Source organism: Schistocerca piceifrons, chromosome 10 (genome assembly GCF_021461385.2).
Source record: "Schistocerca piceifrons isolate TAMUIC-IGC-003096 chromosome 10, iqSchPice1.1, whole genome shotgun sequence".
In the NCBI taxonomy this organism is placed as follows: domain Eukaryota; kingdom Metazoa; phylum Arthropoda; class Insecta; order Orthoptera; family Acrididae; genus Schistocerca; species Schistocerca piceifrons.
The window spans coordinates 107,830,646-107,850,573 of NC_060147.1; the positions used below are offsets into that span (position 1 = coordinate 107,830,646).

A 19,928-nucleotide genomic window follows, 5' to 3' on the forward strand; every position below is an offset into this window, starting at 1 on the left:
ATCCTACATTCCCGTAACCCTCCTGGCCTCAACCTTCGTTAGTCACTGTCCTCACCCATCCAGCCCCTTCCGTGCTCTCATTCCAGTACTACACAGCCATAATTCCACCATCACACCTAGACTTTTTATTTATTTCTCTCCTTTTCCGCTACTTCCTCCCCCTCCTGCCCACCATCTAACCTACAGCACTTTGCTGTCCACCACCCCCACCATACTATCCCCCCCCCCCCCTGCTCTGCCGCAGCCGCCTCCTTACCCCCACCCAATCACCACTACCATCATGCACTGGCACTGCTGCTCACAATGTAGTTACAGTTGCCTGAGACTGCAGTCGTGTGTGAGTTGCATTTGTGTTTGTGTGTGTGTGGGGGGTGGGGGGTGGGGTGGGGGGGGGGGCATTGGCTGAAAGCTTTTAGTGTGAAAGTCTTTTTGTTGTGCCTGTCTGCGACTCAGCATATCCGCTATATCCTGAGTAGCAATTGTCCTTCTCATAATATTGTTACATTCTATCCTGGATTTTCCATTCTTTGATTTAATTTAAAATACAAGGTGTTTATAAATTAGTTACACAAAGTAACCTTTGATGATGAAAATAATAAATAACTTACAGAAATCTTTGATACAGCATACCTTAAATTTTTACTCCCCCCTGACACCGTTAGTTCCTGAATTGCCATTAGGTGTTATACATGAACGAATTAGTAACAGTCAGCACTGAGTCGTATAATTGTGCAAAAAATTTGCAAGCCTACCTCAGAGACAAACTGTTACTAACTGGTACAATTGTTTCACCGAAACTGGCGTTGAATCATTTCAGACGGTAGTTCAGGATTGGCCACAGTCTCTGACACAGCAATTGAACATGTTCAGCAGTCTTACATAGTGCGGATTAATAAATTAGGCTTGCCAGCTTAGAATTGAACATCCCTAGTGCTGCAGTCTTACAGCATGGAAGTCATTCAAACACTACAAATTAGAACTGTTGCAACCTTGAAGACAAAGTGACAAAGAAAAATGAGCTGAGTTTTGTGTAAAAGTGTTTAACAAAATCCAGACTGAAGACGATTTTCTTAATAAAACTGTGTTCAGTGACAAAGCCATCTTCCATAACTGTTATAAAGTGAATCACCATAATGTTCAGATATGGAGTGAGCAGAAACTGCAGCACATAATCAAACATTTACTGGACTGGCCTGCGGTAAATGTTTTTTTCCACTGTAAGCTGTAACAAGATTTGCAGTCCTTTCTTTTCAGCTGAGCAACTGTAATTGGCGTATTGTAGGTGGACATTCTTCAACAGTATCTAACGTCTCAGTTACAACAGGATATGACCACAAAATTTGTTTTCGAGTAAAATGGCACACCACTATATTATCACCGTGAAGTCGTCACGTATCTCTGTAGGGATGTGCCAGCTTGGATTGGATGTGATGGAACAATATCCTGGCCACCACACTCACCTGATTTAACCCCAATGGACTTCTGCATATGGGTTACATTAAAGACCAAGTGTTCGTTCCTCTGATTATGGGAAACATCAACAAGCTGCGACAACTGATAACACAAGCAGTTGCCACAATGTGTCAACACTAGTTTCACAGGATTTGGCAGGAAACTGATAACAGATGGGACATTTGTCATGTCACAAAAGGTAGCCACATTGGACATTTGTAAATACGTCTTGAAGACATACCGCATTCAGTGCTGTGTCAAACATTTGAGAAAAACCACAAGAAGATCGAAGCAGTAGAAATGGACTTTCTACAGCAAGCATCAAGAATCTCCATTTGAAAATCAGCACCGATGTTCGGGAAATAATATATAAAAAAAAGATACCTTAATGAATTAAATAGAATGCGGACAACATTTCCAGTATTGGCACAAATGGGACAAGAATGAATGCCCAATAATATCTTTGAATACAGATACATAAACTCAGGACGCAGAGGAAGGCCACGACTTAAATGGATTCAAGCGATAGTAAGGTGTATGACCAACAGGAATTCCGCCACTGAAAACACACAAAAGATAGGTTATTATGGAGGCTGAGATATGGGATGTGGCACGAGCTGTAGCACGCCCCCCTCCCCCAAAAAAATCATATATAATGCTTTCCCTTTATAGTAAAACATTTCCAGAGGATTTCTGAGTCATCACTGCAATTAAGCACATTGTTTTAAGTATGGGATGTTGGTCTGCTGCAAGGGGGAAGGTAGAAAAGGTAACATGACAGCTCTAAAAATATTTCAATAAGGTGTTTTCACTCTGCATAAAAAGTGATTGTGCCTTGCAGAACCTTTAATCCCTCTTTCGCCACCAGATTCAAAACATAAATTTTGAGCTATTGCCCAATTTCTAGCAGCCTGCCACAAATTTCTCTCCTGCGCAAACTTCATAGCAGCACTTGCACCTAACATCCTGCATTGCGTGTTGGGTATATTCCAATTCTCCCTTTCCCTATATCTTTTACTCTCTCTGTACCATGGCAGTTACTCCTTAATGTCTTAACACCTTGTTCCTCCTCCTTGCCAGTGTTTCCCATATATTCCATTCCTTGTCAATGCTGGCGGAGAACCTGCTCTTTCCTTGAATTATCAGTCCAATTAATTTTCAGCATTCTTCTACAGCACCACATCTCCAATGTTCTGGATTTTTCCACAGTCCATGTTTCACTTCCACACAATGCTGTGCTCCAAACGTACATTCTCAGAAATTCCTTCCTCAAATTAAGGCCTATGTTTTATGCTGGTAGATTTCTGTTGCCCAGGAATGCCATAATGGTTAGTCTGATTTTCATGTTGTCCTCCTTCATCAGTCATGGGTTATTTTGCTTCCAAGGTAGCAGAATTGCTTGACTTCATCTACTTTGTGATCACCAATTCTGATATGAAGTTTCTCACTGTTCTCATTACTTTTGTCTTTTTACAGCTTACTGTCACTCTGTATCCTGTACTCATTAGACTGTTTATTCCAGTCAACATATTCTATAATTCTTGTTCACTTTAAATGAGGGTAGCAATGTTATTTGTGAATCTTATCAATTACATTCTTTCACCTTGAATTTTTATCGTACCCTAGAAACTTTCTTTTACTCGTGCCATTGCTTCTTTCATGTATGTTCTCTTTGTTTCTTCTGCCACGTTACTTTGCTTCCACTGTGGCAAAGTTCCTTCATTTTGTGTACTTTGTGGTCACTAATTTCAATGTCAGTTTTGCTACAAATGTCATTTCTATAATCACAGAACTTGCTGAATGTCACTTTTCCAGCAGATGGCTCTTCAACTACTTGGGACGAGAAAATGATGGATGACATCACTGCACAGTTGATACTTTCGACTCCAGTCCCAATCATAACACCAGTTTTCATCGCCTGCAATGATGTGACTGCCTCTGGCTGCTGAGTCTGGCCACGCAGGCCAGGGACAGTTGTTATGTGTGTGAGAGAGAGTCATGCTTGTGTGAATGTGTGTATGTTTTTTTCTAATTCTGAAGAAGGAATTTCTTGTCCAAAGACTTACATGCATACCTATCTTCTCCCCGTGCCTGTCTGCGACTCAGTGTCTCCTCTATACGGTGAGTGACAATCCATACTTTTCATAATATTGTTGCTATTCCATCCTTGACTTTCCATTCTTTTATATTGCAATATATTGACACAAAAGCGTTTTATTTCTTTGTTTCATCTGGGACAATGTGTAGTGTCATCATTTTAACTTCAAATGGATCTTTGTGATGTATTAGCCAATAGCCAGAAACTCATGGATGATGTCAGCTGTATTGTCAGGATTATCTCAGTGGAGTACGTAAATATTAATAATGAATAAAAACTAAATATAAAAAAACTGAGAAGTCATTGAGAATATTTAAGCTCTGCAACACCTGTAAAGCAGAAGTTAAATATTTGTCAATATGTCAAAGATTACAGGTCACGGCATTAATGCTGTCTAATGGAGAATGAACACTATACGTAAATAAAAGATAAATATAGGGTGCTTATAGATGAACCTCTTTAAATAAAAAAGGCTTTTCATACCAAGTGTTTTCCTTTTTGTAACATTTAACACTTACTGACAGATTAAAACTGCATGTTAGTTCAGGACTGAAACCCTGAACATTTGCCAATCACAGGCAAGTGCTCTTGCTGCTGAATTATCCAAACTAAGGACCAGCCCTCACAGCTTTACTTCTGCCAATACCTCATCTACTACCTTCAAAATTTCACAGATCTCCTCCATACCTTGTGGGACCAACACTCCAGGAAGGAGGCTATGTCAACATCCTCTGCAAAATCATTTCTACTTTGTTTGTTGATGACCCTGTAGTCCTATCTGAGGTGCAAAAGGACTCGGAAGAGCAGATGAAGAGAAAAGATAATGTTCAGAAAATAAGTTATTGGATAAATCTCAGTAACATGCCTTGACCGGCACAAAAAATGCAACACTTCTATTCCTTACAAAAACTGAAATTTATGGCACTTTCATGAGACTAATCCATTATCTTATGATGGAATATTGTGTTACAGTCCCATCTAAGTGTTCAACAATGATAAAAGAAAGACAATTTTTAACAAATTAAGCAGAGATGCACACTTCAAGGAAATTTTGACTAAGCTCATAAAGCTAATGCACATTTGATTCGATGTTATACACTTCGCACTTTACTTCATAGACCTCGGAGATGATCTCAGAGACCTCTGATCACATCTTCAAAAGCATGTATTGCCACCTGTTCCACCAATGATAGCATTCAACCTTTCAGGCAACCTCCTGATTAATGTGGTAATGGGCTGTTGATGAATCTTATCCAATTCTTCCATAGGTCCTGTAGGGTCTCTGGATAGTGCTGATGGGCTCTTCTCCCCAGCCGTGCTCAACAGGATTCAAATCAGGGCTCTGAACAGGCCAACCTGTAACATGAATCCCCGTTTCATCTAAGAACTCTTGCACAATCCCCACAACATGTGGGCGTGCGTTGTTGTGCATTAGTGTAAAATCACCTCCAATAAATGATGTGAAAGGCACAACATGCTCCAGAATGATTAGCTCCACATACCAATGTGCTGCAAAGCTCCCACGTTCCATGAAGATCAAATCCATGCTTGCAGCTGTATTGATTCCTGCCCACACCATCATAGAACCACACTGAAAATGCATCCTAGATGAGAATGTGCAATGAGAAAACCTTCTCCAGACCGTTTCTCTTCCATCAGGTGATCACAAGCCAAATCGTGACTCATCAGTCAACAACTCTTGAACCCACTGTTGTACTGTTCAGCCATGATGTTCCCTTGTGAAACATAGTTGAGCTGTGCGATGCTCTCTGGTAAGTTCTGGACCTGTAGCAGGTCTTCTGGACCTAAGATTGGCTTCTTCCAGTCTTCTTCGAATGGTTCTCTCACAAACATTGGCCCCTCAAACCTGGTGGATTCGATTTTGTGCTTCAGTAGTGGTGGTCTGGCAGTTGTGGAGAACTTGTAGTGGTAAGAAGTGGCCATCTTCCTGTAACGTTGCTCTTCTTGGGCCTTTTGCTAGTCTCCTTGTAAAGCCTCGTGCAGTTCTGGAAATTGAGGAAGGTGTAATCCCCAACACTTCTGCAACGTAATGTACGTTGCGGCCATATTTCACCAAAGCCACAGCTTTCACAGCTTGTTCAGTGCTTAATGGTATGTTTACTCCACAAAGCCAATTACGACAATCACAGAAAGATCCTACAAACACGTGTGACTAAAAGAGAGCAATTCAGGGTACAATAGTAAGCACTACAGGAACAGGAATACATTACTCTCTCACATTTAGTGATGCATTTTCCAGGTTGCTTGGGGAAAAAACAACTGAAGCTAGTGCACTAAAAAATCAACACTTCATTGCTTGCTCACAAAGTAACACCAATAATATACCCCTCTCAAAAAATAGGTTGAAGTGCTTCACTTTGATTAAATAGATAATTACACATAATTTATTGGTTGTTGGGTTTTCCGTGCAGGTCAGTGGAGAAGAGGGGCAATATACAGAAACATTGCAAGAAATCCGTGTTTGAACATAAATGGAGATGCTAGTCAACCTGAAGGCTGACTCTTGTATTTGACCATGAAAGGCACCTGTGCAATGTCCTCAACACATTGTCAAGTGTCACTCACATTTAGAATAGTTTTGTGTGTAGCTGCGACTGCATCAGGTCAGAGCTCAGTAAAATCAAACATGGGCAAGTTGTTGGCACTTGCACGGTGGGTGCTTCTGTAACTAAGCTGGCTGAAGTGTTCGGTTTCTCAAGAGACACTGTATCGAAGATTTATACCGCATAGAGGGACAGAGGAAAAACATCATCTGCTAAGTCACAATGAGGACAAAAGTGGGTTTTGAGTGATTGAGACAGATGGTTATTCAAGAGGATTACGATAAAAAATAGAATGACAACAGCTGCGAAAGTAACTGCAGAACTCAATGTTGCACTAGTGAACTCTGTCAGCATCAAAACAAGATAAAAGGGGCTTAAGAAGCAGGGAATTGCAGGTTGAACTGGTATTCTAAAACTACTCATCAGCGATGCAAATGCTCATAGGAGGAAGAGGAAGAGATTAGTGTTTAATGCCCCATTGACAACGAGGTCATTAGAGATGGAGCACAAGCTCGGATTGGGGAAGGGAAGTGGCCGTGCTCTTCTGAAGGAACCATCCCAGCATTTGCCTTAACTGATTTCCCACAGCAGGCAAACACGGTGCTGAGGCATGAAACTAGGACCATGGAGCAATGGAAGAAAGTCATTAGATCGGATGAGTCTTGCTGCACACAGTTTCCAAATTCTGGCGAAATTTACATCTCAAGAGTAAAAAAGAAGCAGGCACACAGTCATGATTTGGGCAGCTGTAGTAAGGAATTCCATAGATTTAATGGTTACTATGCAAGGACACATTAATGCCAAAGATTATTTGACTGTTCTGGCTGATCACGTGCATCCCATGGTACAGTGTTTGTTCCCCAATGGTGATCCTGTATTCCAAGATGACAGAGCCCCTGTTCACACAGCTCGCATTGCACAGAACTGGTTCTGTGAGCTCAAGAGTAAACTGTCACATCTCTCCTCACCCACACAGGCATCAGATCTCAGTATAATCAAGCCTTTGTGGTTTACTTTGGAGATAAGTGTGCACGATTATTATCATAGTTACCTGAAACTGCCACTACGTTACAGAAAGAATGGTACAAAATATTGCTGAAAATGATACATGAACTATAAAGCTAAAGCAGAGTTACTAAACACAGCCTTCCGAACTTCCTTCACCAAAAATGACAAAGGAAATACTCCAGAATTCGAATCAAGAACAGCTGACAACATGATTAAGTTAGAAGTAGATGTCCTCAAATTAGTGAAGCAGCTTACATCACTTAATAAAAGCAAGTCTTCTGGTGCAGACTGTATTTCAATTAGGGTCCTTCCAGAGTATGCTGATGCAATTGCTCCGTACTTAACAGTCATTCGCTCGACGAAAGATCTGTACCCGAAGACTGGAAAGTTGCACAGGTCACACCAATATCCAAGAAGGGCGCTAGGAATAATCCACTAAATTACAGGCCCATATTATCAACATCGATGCATCAGGTTTCCGGAACATATATTGCATTCGAACATTATGAATTACCCCAAAGAGAACAGTCTACTGATGCACAGTCAACACGGATTTAGAAAATATCATTCTTGTGACACAACTAGCACTTTACTCACAAGAAGTGTTGTGACAAGAGATTTCAAATTGATTCCATATTTCTAAATTTCCAGAAGGCTTTTGACACTGTACCACACATGCAGCTTTTAGTGGAACTGCGTGCTTACGGAATATCATCTCAGTCACGTAACTGAAATTCATGATTTCCTGTCAGAAAGGTCACAGTTCATAGTAAGTGATGGAAAGTCTTCAAGTAAAACAGAAGAAATTTCTTGCAGTCCCCAAGGTAGCATTATAGGCCCTCTGCTGTTCCGTATCTATATAAATAATTTAAGACAATCTGAGCTGGCATCTTATTGTTTGCAGATGATGATGCTGTTGTTTATTGTCTAGTGAAGCCATCAGATGATTAAAAAAACTGCAAAATGATTTTGAAAAGATATCTGTATTGTGCAAAAATTGGCAATTGACCCTAAATAATGAAAAGTGTGAGGTCATCCACATGAGTGCTAAAAGGAATCTGTGAAACTTCAGTTGCACAATAAATCAATCAAATCTAAAGGCCGTAAATTTAACTAAATATCTAGGAATTGTGATTACGATCAAGTTAAATTGAAAAGAACATACAGAAAACACTGTGGGGAAGGCAAACCAATGACTGCTATCCGTAGAACACTTAGAAAATGTAACAGATTTATTAAACAGAATGCCCTAACTAAACTACACTTATCCCTCCTCTTTTGGAGTACTGCCGTGCAGTCTGGAATCCTTATCCGATAGGATTAATGGAATACATTGAGAAAGTTCATTGGAGAGCAGCACATTTTGTATTATCACAAAATAGGGGAGAGACGTCATTGACATGATACAGTATTTGGTTAACACCAAAAAGGTAAGGTTTTACGAAATTTGAATCACCAACTTTTTCTTCTGAATGCAAAAATATTTTGTTGATGCTTATTTGCATACGGAGAAATGATCATAATAATAAAACAAGGGAAATCAGAGCTCGGACTGAAAGATATGTGTTTGTTTTTTCCATGCGCTGTTCGAGAATGAGAATTATTGTGAAGGTGGTTCGTTGAACCTGCCAGCTACTTAAATGTGATTTGTAGAGTATCCATGTAGATATAGATATATTTATCCATTGTGAGATAATAGCAAATTGTTTTGAATGCCAACAGTTTTCCTTCACCATATTAGGCACAGTAGTGTGTTGTTTCCATATTTTTGTCCACACCCTGTAGGAAAACATGAGGAGTAGTTGTAAATAACATTCCACTCCCTGCATTTTACCCCACTACCTTCAAAGTCTTAAAGAGTATTAAAGATCATAGTCCAGGTAACACTGGCAAAAACTTTCTTCAAATGCAATAAATGTAGGTTTGCCTTCTTCACAAACACAGATGAATTAATACACACAAAACCATAACTAACACAACTTAACTTGTTATTTTGCTGTACAAGTACAGTTGTACAGGGGCAGCTTGTGACAGTGCGACACTGTCTGTAGTGTAGCATAGTGTGCTGTCAGTGAGTTACTTACTTGTTAGTGACCGGGGCGGGCCTTCGCAGGCCGATAGCCCCCAGCAGTGTGGAGCCCCACGTTCGGTCCTCGGCGAGGGCGAGCAGGCGCGAAACGAGCGTCCGAAGGCAGGAGATAGCACCCTCCGTGTCCTCCGAGAATTCGCACTGCCGCTGTGCCAGCATCAGGCAGCGACCCCACAGCAATGCCAGCTTCGCCTCCACACTCTCTCTGCACGAAATAAACATGTTGGAGCAAAAATGAGTCATCCTCAAGAGACCTTTTTGTAATACTGTGTAACATCACGTCTAGGTTAGGTAACTGGGTGAGGGTACACAAATTTCTAGCCAGCAGAAGCCACTCGTTGATGACTAGGCAGTGACCAAGCAGCTTGACACACATCATCCTATGTTGTATGCACTCCTATTTTTCATGTATTAATGTCTATACAAAAGTTTCGCTAACTCTCTTCAAAATTTTGGTGTGTCAAGTTCCTACATTAAGGTGGAGGGTAGAAAAAAATTCCGCTGCAAAATTTGATTATTCATATCATTCAGTTTGTTGTCCTGGTTGCAGTGAGCTAGTTAGTTTCATCAGAAATGACGGCGATCAAAAGTTATTGCAAGTGTAAAATTGTATACATCCAACCACAGAGAAAATCTTATTAGGTAGTACATTAGATGAATTCGCAATTCCAAATAATGGCTACCATCAGCTGTAGAATGGAATGATGACAATGAAAATTTGTGTTGGACCATGACTCGAACCCGGATTTCCCCCTTTTCGCGAGTGGTTGCCTTACCATTTGGCTATCCGTGCGCAACTCATGGCCAGACCCAAACTTCCATATGTCGTCAACCAACCAAGTTTGGGTCTGGCTGTGAGTTGTGCACTTACAGCTAAATAGTAAGGCGACCGCTCGCGATAAGGGGGAAATCTGGGTTCAAGTCCTGGTCCGGCCCAAATTTTCACTGTCATCATTCCATTCTACAACCGATGGTAGCCATTATTTGCAATTGTGAATGCATCTGGTGTGTTTCATAATGGCTGTGGTCACCGCAGTGCATCGTTGTCTGAATAACACAGGCACTGCAATATCGTATTAGGTAGTAGTTAATTTGGAAGGAAAGACCACTTAAAAATTAAAGAGCTAATTTTCTTCTTTCCAGTTAAGTATTTACACTAACTCAAACTTAATTAGTTTAAAAGATACTGTTAATTAAAGATTTCAATTGGTCCAAATTTTTAATGCCAATTACAGCCAAATTATTGTAAGTTCCTGGCATCTGTTCATATACTTTCGACAGCTTGATTTTTCTGGATGTGTTGACAGCCATATTAAAGAGCAAGGATCCTTACTTAAAAATTACTAAATTTTGAATAAGTAAGTTTTAATATACAAAATGAATCCCACAGTCATAAACCTGGGATTCCCATTACATAGGCATAAATACTGGTAATATACAAATAAAATATAGTGACAAAATCACTGGCTGATAAAAGATGACTTTCAGACCTATAAAATTTGTAAACTACTACAAATTAACGAAGTTGAGTAATATCCTGGAGTGAGTCTTTATAAAGCCAAAGATCACACCATTTGTGTGAATCTAGTTTTATTTTTCACTCTTGCTCCGGTCTGTGCTTTCACTCATTCTGTTCAGTGACAGTTGTACAAAATCGGCACAGCAGGATGAGTCAATGTGACAAAATGGCAGAAAGGAGCTGTAATTTTTGTATGTGCTCATGACCACATCTTGAATGAATTTGTCCGTTTTGTTGAAGTATCAGCGTTTACTTCCCAACATGTCTACAAGGAATGGTGTACCACTCTCAGCCGTGTAACATGGATCAAGAAAAGCACTTGAAAGATGGGAGTGTCCACAACATAGTCATCGTGAAGATGTAGAATAATGGGCAACAGTTGGTCACCTAAAGCCTTGAAACCATTATGCTGGTTCACGTTCACAGTGATCTCAGTACCTCTAGTCTGAACTACACCCTCCACACATTGTGGATTAAAAGTATCTTTAGGCCATCAGAGCACTGACATGTGGCTCCAGTGAGCTACTGTTCAGTTTGTGTATTGTTTGGACCACTGGTGACATGCAGCTTTATGTTCAGGTTTGTGCAATGGCCTTTTGCCAGGTACCAGACTCCAGAGGCTGCAGCATGCTGTTCCCTTCACAATGTTTACCTGGGAACTGTTTATTAAGGACCTGCATTCACTGACAGAAGCAATTCCTCTCAGGTTTGAAACCGACTGTCACTGACAAGACATGACATTGGCCTCTGGTCCTTGCAGGTTAGGTCCTTTCTCGATCACTGTTCTTGAGCTACGTTACACAGCTTGCTTGAATGGTAAACTAATTCCTTGTAAAAAAATAGGGAAGTACACACTGATACATCAACAAAACAGATAAATTCATTCAAGTTATGGTCATGGGCATATCCAAAAATAGTAAGTCCATTCTTTGTCACATCAACCTATCTTACTGTGATGATTTTGTACATCTGGCTAGCACATATATACCACTTCACTGCCATAACTTGATCCAGTGGTGGAGGGTCACATGTTCCCAGTACCCATATAGTTATATGAAAACGAGCATGATATTTTTCCATGAGAAGAAGAAAAACTTAACACTCCTGTTTTCAGTAAACTCAACAAAAGATATTGCAAAACTAAACGTCTTTTGTCTAGATCACAAATCCTCTTTACTTAATGGGTGATCTACTGGGAAGGATTTGTTTTGTGACCAATATGTTTCACATGGAATGCTTCTCTGTTTTAATAAATAAGTAACATTTATACCGGTTAAGTGGCGATACTTCAATTTGAGTGAAAATCTCCATCTAACACATGAAGAGGAGTCACATCTTCACTATCACTTTTACAAAGTATGTCGAACTGCCCCTTCCCAGATATACAAGATCTTTTTAGAATTTCTAAGCAATTGCAGACATATGTTTGCAATGAAAACCAATGCACACAAAATGTTAAGTATTGTGCAGATAGCAAAATGCTCAATGATCTACACATTGTCCACAGAACTGTCAGCTAACACAAACACACTGCAGGAAGTGACAAAGATCACACTACATCATCTGTTAAGGAACAAATTCAATGGGTGGCCATCAAATGGCAGGAGCCACAAACAGAACTCACACATCCATAACGCCATTAGCTTGTCATAAGATGAGCAGCGCGTGTGCACATGTCTGTTTATTATTGACGAGGGCCTTAATGGCTGAAAGCTATAATTGCGAGACTCTTTTTGTTGTGCCTATCTGCCACTCAGTGGAGCATCTCCGCTGTATGGTGAGTAGCTACTTTCCTTCTCATAATAAGTGAAATAATAATGGAAGACCAAGAATGAAGTGCTCAGATTACAAAGCATGTGTGACAAGGAAGCAGTCTCTCTCCCCCCCACTGTTCAGCAGGTACATCAAAGAAGCAATGACAGAAATAAAAGAAACATTCAGGAAAGATATTAAAATTCATGCTAGAAAAACATCGATGACACGGTTTGCTGATGATTTGGCTATAACAAATGGATACTAGGAAGAATAGCAGGATGTACTGCTTGGAATTAAGGTTTAAAATAAACTGAAGAAAGATGAAAGTACTAACAAGCGACAGAAATTAGATTAGTAATAAATCATATATAGTCTGTATTCCAGAGATGTTTTGAGTCTCACTTTTATTTATGATAATGATGTAGGCCAAAACCTACGCTGGTACAAATTTTAATTCATTGCCTTGGCCTACATCATTATCATAGATTAATGATAAACCTAATATCAAAGTTGGGAACCACAAAGTAGATGACGTGAAGAAGTTCTGCTACCTTGCAAGCAAGAGGACAGGCAAAGAGGACATTTCTGGCCAAAAGAAGTCTCCTAGCACTAAATAGAATGGGAAAAATAATGCGAAATTAGACGTTTTTAGTGGAATAACCCTAAATTGGTATTTTTTACAAGATATTGCAAAATCTGTAATTTTGCTGTACAAAAATGTAATAAATCTAAGGATGGCAGTTTATTAATATTTGTAACTCATTGTTACTGAATGTTAAAAGTCTGAGGTTCATGTCTAATCGTAACTGACAGTTCATTTCCTACATAATGAACTTTGACATGAAGACAAAGACAGCACGGAATTTGGCAAACCAAAATTGTCAGAAAAAACACCAAACTTGGGCAGGAAACAAAATGATTTTTTCCTGTCTCTGTATATAATGATGTTGAAAATTACGTGGACTGATTAGATAAGAAATGAGATGATTTTCCATACTATCAGTGGGGAAGAAATATGTGGAGAACAGTGACAAGAAGGGACAGGATTACAGGACAAGTTAAAACTTCAGAGATAAGCAGTGTGGTAGTGGAGGGAGCTGTGGAGGATAGAAACTGTAAGGGAAGGCAGCCAACAAATAACTGAGGACACTGAGTGGAAGTGATACCCTGAGGTGAAGAGGCTGTCACAAGAGGTTGGAAAATGAATACTGCATCATGTGGTGATGAGCCCAGGTGTAATTTTCTGGACAGCCAGTTCTGTTACCCTATCAGCAAACACAGCGGATGCAACATACCCAGGCTTGACGGCGCCCATCCAGTCGGTGAGCTTGGCGAGCACAGCGGCCTCCTCACGGATGTCGCGGCAGGAGGGCAGCTTTTTGAGCAGCAGGGCGTGCAGCGTCAGCACGTGGCCGCCCGAGGTCAACGCCTCTTCCAGAGCCGGTGTCAGTGCGGGTGGCGAGAGCATCGACACCGCACACTGCCACGTCGGGCGCGGGTCCGTCTCAGTCCCTGTGAGCAAAAAATGGAGAACAGTTCCATCTGAGAACTTGCTGACAGCAGCTATTAATTTATTTACCTTTAGGTTTATTACAGTCATCTGCTACAATGATGTAGTTACACATTCTGATTATCTTTTCCTTAGTGTATGTCTCTAAAACTTCGGCCAAAATGTACAAACTGTAAGAAATGATAAAAATATATGCCCAACTTTTTGAAGCAGCATATTAATCTTACTGCTCCCTTCAGTAAAATCAATACTTTTTTTCTAAGTAATGGTTAACTCACAAAATTATTACACAATCAGCAAAATACAAAATCAGCAAAATATGTTAGGGGGTTGATTTGCTTGTTTTCAAGCAATTACACAAAGAGAAAAAGTAGCTGAAAATAATTGTTTGAGTAGCTCACTAATATGCTTCTGTCAATTCAAGTTTTCATCAACATGGGTACCCAAAATTTAGAGCATTCTGTCCTATTTACTGACACATGTTCATGAGCTATATCAGTTGTCAGTATGACCTGTTGTGCAAAACTGAAGGTAGTTCGTTTTCTCAAAATTAAGGGAGAGACATCTTTCACAGAACCACTTAAGACTTCTTTGAAAAGTATTAATAATTTCTTCTGCATATTTATTTATTTATTGCTTATTTAACCTGACCAGATTAGGGCCTTAATGACAGGAGCAACACAGACAAAAGATATTACAAAAGTTTGCAATAATAATAATAATAGGACACCAATAACAATAATAAAAATGATAGTTTTAATAGTAAAGGGCATTTGGAATTGTATGTATCAGACTAGAACAGGGGCGGGCAAACGCTGCACGCGGCTCATGAGCACACAGCGCTGCATGTGTGCTGCTCGCGTGCAGTCGTCGAACGGGACAGTGCCGACAGCCTGCAGGTTGCGGCAGTGTAGTACCAGGCTAAGCTGCGGGCGTTGAAGCGAAGCGACCACTACGTAGTGAACGTTGTATTTCAATAACCGGAAAATGCAGAGTGAATCAAGGAAACGGAGAATTGGAGATCTGCTATCTTTTAAAAAGGAATGGGAGAATCATTTGTTCTTTGTGGAAAAACACGAAAATTGGAAATGTATAATATGTGACAGTATTGTCGCTGGTGAGCAGAAGTTTAATATTGAATGCCATTATAATAAATTTCAGTATTTTGCCGTTCTTAGTGCAATAAAAGAGGAATTTCTCAAGCGATTTGGGGATATATCTTACTTATCCCAAGGTTTTGAATAGTTCTCGAGAGAATCTGGTTTCTGTAGATGATATTCATCTCAGTTTGCAAATGGAATTAATAGATCTACAGTGTAATTCTCGTCTGAGAGACAAGTTCCTTTTGGCAAGACGTGTAATAGATTTTTATCATGACTTTCCACAGTAATAGTTTCCTCGTCTCCATCGTGAAGCCATGAAGATAGTCAATGTTGGGCTTGACATACTTTTGTGAGAGATTTTTTTCTGTTATGAAAATTAATAAGTCTCAGTTAAGAGCAAACATCAATAATGAAAATTTACGTAACTGTTTGCGTTTGTCTGTATGTAGAAATTTTGTTCCAGACATTAAACGTATTGTAAACTCCACCAGTGATAATTAAATAAAACATATCATAGGTAATAGGTACTCTTTCAAACCATGATTTCTGTCAAGCACTCCTACTAACCTTATTCCTTCATTTAATAAAGTAGGCCAGGAAATAAAACGCATTACAGAGGAAGAAGCGGAGAGACGGTATGGTGGGGAGGGGTGAGAAGCGGGTGGCCAGCTTGCCCCTGTGTACGCGCAGAACACCTGTTAACTGCACACGTGCATGTGCACAGCACACGTGCAGAATTCCTGCCCGCCCCTGGACTAGAACATTTAAAACCATGTTTAGTATTATCAGAAGTGGAACGAGTAAAGGAGGAGGAGAAGATTGAAATGATAGTGACAGTAGCTGTTATGAAAGAACAGGATATTAGTAGAGAACTCTGTCAACAAGTGGTAGGGAGGGGGAGGGGGGTCTGACAAGAATAAGCTGCACAGAGTGTAGGTGATCACATATTCATCATATTTTCTTCGACAAAGGTATATGGCATTCTGCAAATAGGGTATTACATTGTCATCAAATTTTTTTTGACATCAATAGTTCCTTTTGAATGGCCAAAGAAGATTCTGTCCTGTGCTTTTCAGTTGCACGTACCACAAATGCATTGTATTTACATTTGGAACAGGAGCAGAAGAAAGGAAAAAGGAAACATACCTAGCCGAAGCCATGGGTTTGACAGCAACATGCTAAAAACATCCAACATAATCTGTTACAGAAGTTGCAAGTTGAGGACATAAAGGCATATGAAAATTACTTGTGAATGGATGAGAATACGTTTCAATATCTGCTCAAGAAAGAGCCTTCTCATATTACAAAGCGGAACACTCGCCTCAGAAATGCTATATCCGCAAAAAAACAGACTTACAATAACACTGTGATTTCTAGCAACACGAGAAAACTACTCTAGTTTACAGTATAGCACTCAAATGCCACAGTGCACATTGATGAAAATAATACCAGGAATGTGTGAAGCTATTTATAAAACACTGAAGGAGGAATATCTGAATGCAAATAACTGATTAGGACATACTACAGCCATTAAGGAATATTTTTATTTCTAGAAAAGCTGTAGATTTTATCCATTATATCCTCAGCATTACCCTCGCTTCTTATTCTATTTTTGTATTTGCACAGTGCTTCACCTGGCTCAGTCATTTCTATCCATTTACTGTAGATGCGACACACCATGTAAACTACGAAGCCTCTTGAGTCTATGATGTTCCAAGCTGGGCACATGTGTCAAAGTCTAGGATGTTTTATTTCACTTTTCACTTGACAGCTGCTCTAAATTCTGATCACTCCTTTTTAGCAACATAATTTTACGATTTATCAAAATTTCATTCTGATGAAGACACCCCTAGTAGGTATTGAAACCTAGGTCAATATACCTACCAATTTTGTGTAACTGGTTGGCTGTATAATTCTATATTGAAACTGGAGTGATATGGTTGAAAAAGCACACAAGATCTGTTCAAAAACCTCCGGAACATTCGTAATTTTAGATCAGTAGTGTTGGAATGAAATGCATTTGGCATCCTTGCACACAACTGTGTTTAATGTGCAACTGTCAGAAGTTTCATTGTCTTATGTCTGTTATTGGTCAGTTCTGTTTTGAGTAGAAAGTTGTGTCGCACAGTTTTCAAATTTCAAGATAGCTGGGGTGTGGTGTGCATACTGTAAGACCTTCGGTACACACACCATCAGATTATTTGACTTGTCGCTCTAACGAAGTAGGCGAGTGTCAGCAATATGTCTCGTGGTCTTATCATGGCGTGTTTATCTTCTGCTGTTAGGTCAGATGATAGAAATGCCACTTGCATGCTTTAGAGTAGCAGATTGACGGTGACCAACTTTAAACAGAACTTCATTAATTTTCACACACATTTATTAAAATTATAAAAAGGCATAGATATTACGTAACTTGATTCTGGATGCTGTTTACAATGAACAATCTGAAGTTTCTTTGGTCTTGGTACGTTAATCTTATTCTCACATACCTCTGATACTTGACAAAATGTCTATACATTATACAGAAAGATGATAATCTTATTAGGCGCAGACTGAAACTTGACTATAGACTGGTAAAGACAAATGTAGACTGGTACAGACTAATGCAGACAGACTAATCGGAGGTCTGTACACTCGTTATAATACTTCGTGCGTTCATGTATCACTGCGCGAGTGTGATCTGCGAGGAGAAAAGGTTCTATGTTAGCAGCAATCTCATTGGCTGCATTACATATTAATACGCGGATCGGCGGAAGCAGAATTTGGTCCGTCTTTATGGCACCGCCATCTCGTAGAGCGGAGACGCACGAGTGCTGCGCCTGCACTGTTGTGCTTAGCGGGGTGCGCTCTAGTGGGAAAGTTGTGTACGCGCTGACTACGCGGAACTATGTGCACAACATGAGGTAAAGAAGCAATGCGTCTGCATTAAATTTTGCATGAAATTCAAGAAAACCTTTACAGACACACAAAATGGTGCTGGAAGCCTACTGTCATGAGTGCTTAAGCTGTATTCCATGTTACAAATGGTTCACACGGTTTAAAAATGGCCAGATGGAAATCAAAGATAACCCTTGTTCAGGACACCCTTTGACGTCCACTTATGAAGCCCATGTCAGAAACGTCAAATAAATTGTGTGTGCCAATCAAAGATTGAGTGAATGAAAGACTGCAGAAGAATGTAACATTTCAGTTGGATCAAGTCATGAAATCCTGACACAGCATCTTAGGATACATTGTCTTGCTGCCAAGTTCGTCCCACGGCTCAAGTCAAGACCTGAAAGACCTTCACCTCTAATTCTGTGAAGAGCTGTTGAATCATGAAAATGAGAATGAGATGTCCTTTACATGAATCATAACTGGTGATGAGATGTGGGTCTATGGTTATTTTGAAGGATTAATTCATCATGAATTTGTGCCATGGGGACAAACTGTTAATGGTTGGTTGGGTTGATATGGGGGAAGAGACCAAACAGCGAGGTCATTGGTCTCATCGGATTAAGAAAGGATGGGAAGGAAGTCGGCCATGCCCTGGAAAAGGAACCACCCCGGCATTTGCCTGAATCGGTTTAGGGATATGACGTAAAACTAAATCAGGATGGCCAGACACGGGATTGAACCGTCGTCCTCCTGAATGCATGTCCAGTGTGCTAATCAGCCCACTCGGTAAACTGTTAACCAATGGTACTAGCCGGGCCTGTTAAGATACCTGAAATGTGGTGAGACAGTTCATGGCTCTTGCATCACAATAATGTAGCCGCACATTCATCCCTGTTGGTGCGTGACTATTGCCCCAAAAACTAAATCACTGTGCTGCCTCATTCTCTGTACTCTCCAGACCTGGGCCCTGCAGCTTTTTTTATTTCCAAAGTTGAAAACCTCATTGAAAGATTTGCAACAATAGGCAAGATAAAAGAAAATTTGCAGATGGTGCTTCACGTGATCCAGCAAGAGGCGCACCTAGACCACTTCCAGAAGTGGAAATGGTGTTGGGAGCAGTGTATCAACTGTGGAGGAGAGTCTTTCAAAGGAGATCATGCACAATAAGTATAAGGTAAGCATATAAAAATTTTGTGGTCAAAGTTCAGAAACTGTTTGAACAGACCTCACACATCACAAATGTATCATATTTAATCATTCATTGTCAGTTCCATACTGCTCGAGTTTTCGTATGAAAGTCAAGTATGGTGAGTATTAGAGTCTTTGTTTTTAAGCTCCAAAGGAGATACTTTTTATTTCTGTAGTGAGTGAAATGATGCTGACACTTTCTTACCAACTGCAGCTGTGTGTTCAGTTGAGTCTAAATAATGGTCAGAATTATCCCCAAGTTCTTTGCAGAAGAAGAAAAGGTTAGTTCTGTGCCATTTAGGATTAATGGTGGAAGGGTGTTTCTGAACTGTGGGGTAATAAGTCTTTTGTGAGCAACTGTGATTGCTTGTGCTTTAGATGGGTTAAGTTTTAAACCTATGCTCTGCACCCACACTGATAGGGCAAGTGAATCAGCATTTACAAGCTGGATGTCTGTGCACATGTTTGTTGGATTTGTACTCAGATATAACTGAATGTTGTCATTGTATACATGATATTTGCAGTGGGAGAGAATAGCTGACACATTAACATACAATAATAAGAGTAATGGGCACATTACTTGGCCCTATGGAACCTCTGATACTACATCCCTCCATAAAGACCTTTTTGTTCCCATCATTACACACTGTTTGTGAGATGTAAAGTATGAGTGGAACCACTGTACAGCACTTCAAGAAAAAATTTGGCTTGTGAGTTTAGCAAGCAGAATCTCAAAGTCAAGAGCATCAAAAGCTTTGCTAAAAT

At 40.0% G+C, this 19,928-nt stretch overlaps 1 protein-coding gene across 1 annotated transcript in view; it reads right to left on the bottom strand.

Annotated features, from left to right (window-relative positions):
• LOC124718724 (ectopic P granules protein 5 homolog) overlaps positions 1-19,928 on the bottom strand; it is a 367,184-nt gene that overhangs the window by 48,839 nt on the left and 298,417 nt on the right. The window contains exons 38-39 of the mRNA XM_047244342.1: positions 13,781-13,997; positions 9,207-9,416 (exon numbers count right to left, since the gene is read on the bottom strand). Coding sequence (XP_047100298.1) covers positions 9,207-9,416; positions 13,781-13,997 — 427 coding nt within the window. The remainder of the gene's footprint in view (positions 1-9,206; positions 9,417-13,780; positions 13,998-19,928) is intronic.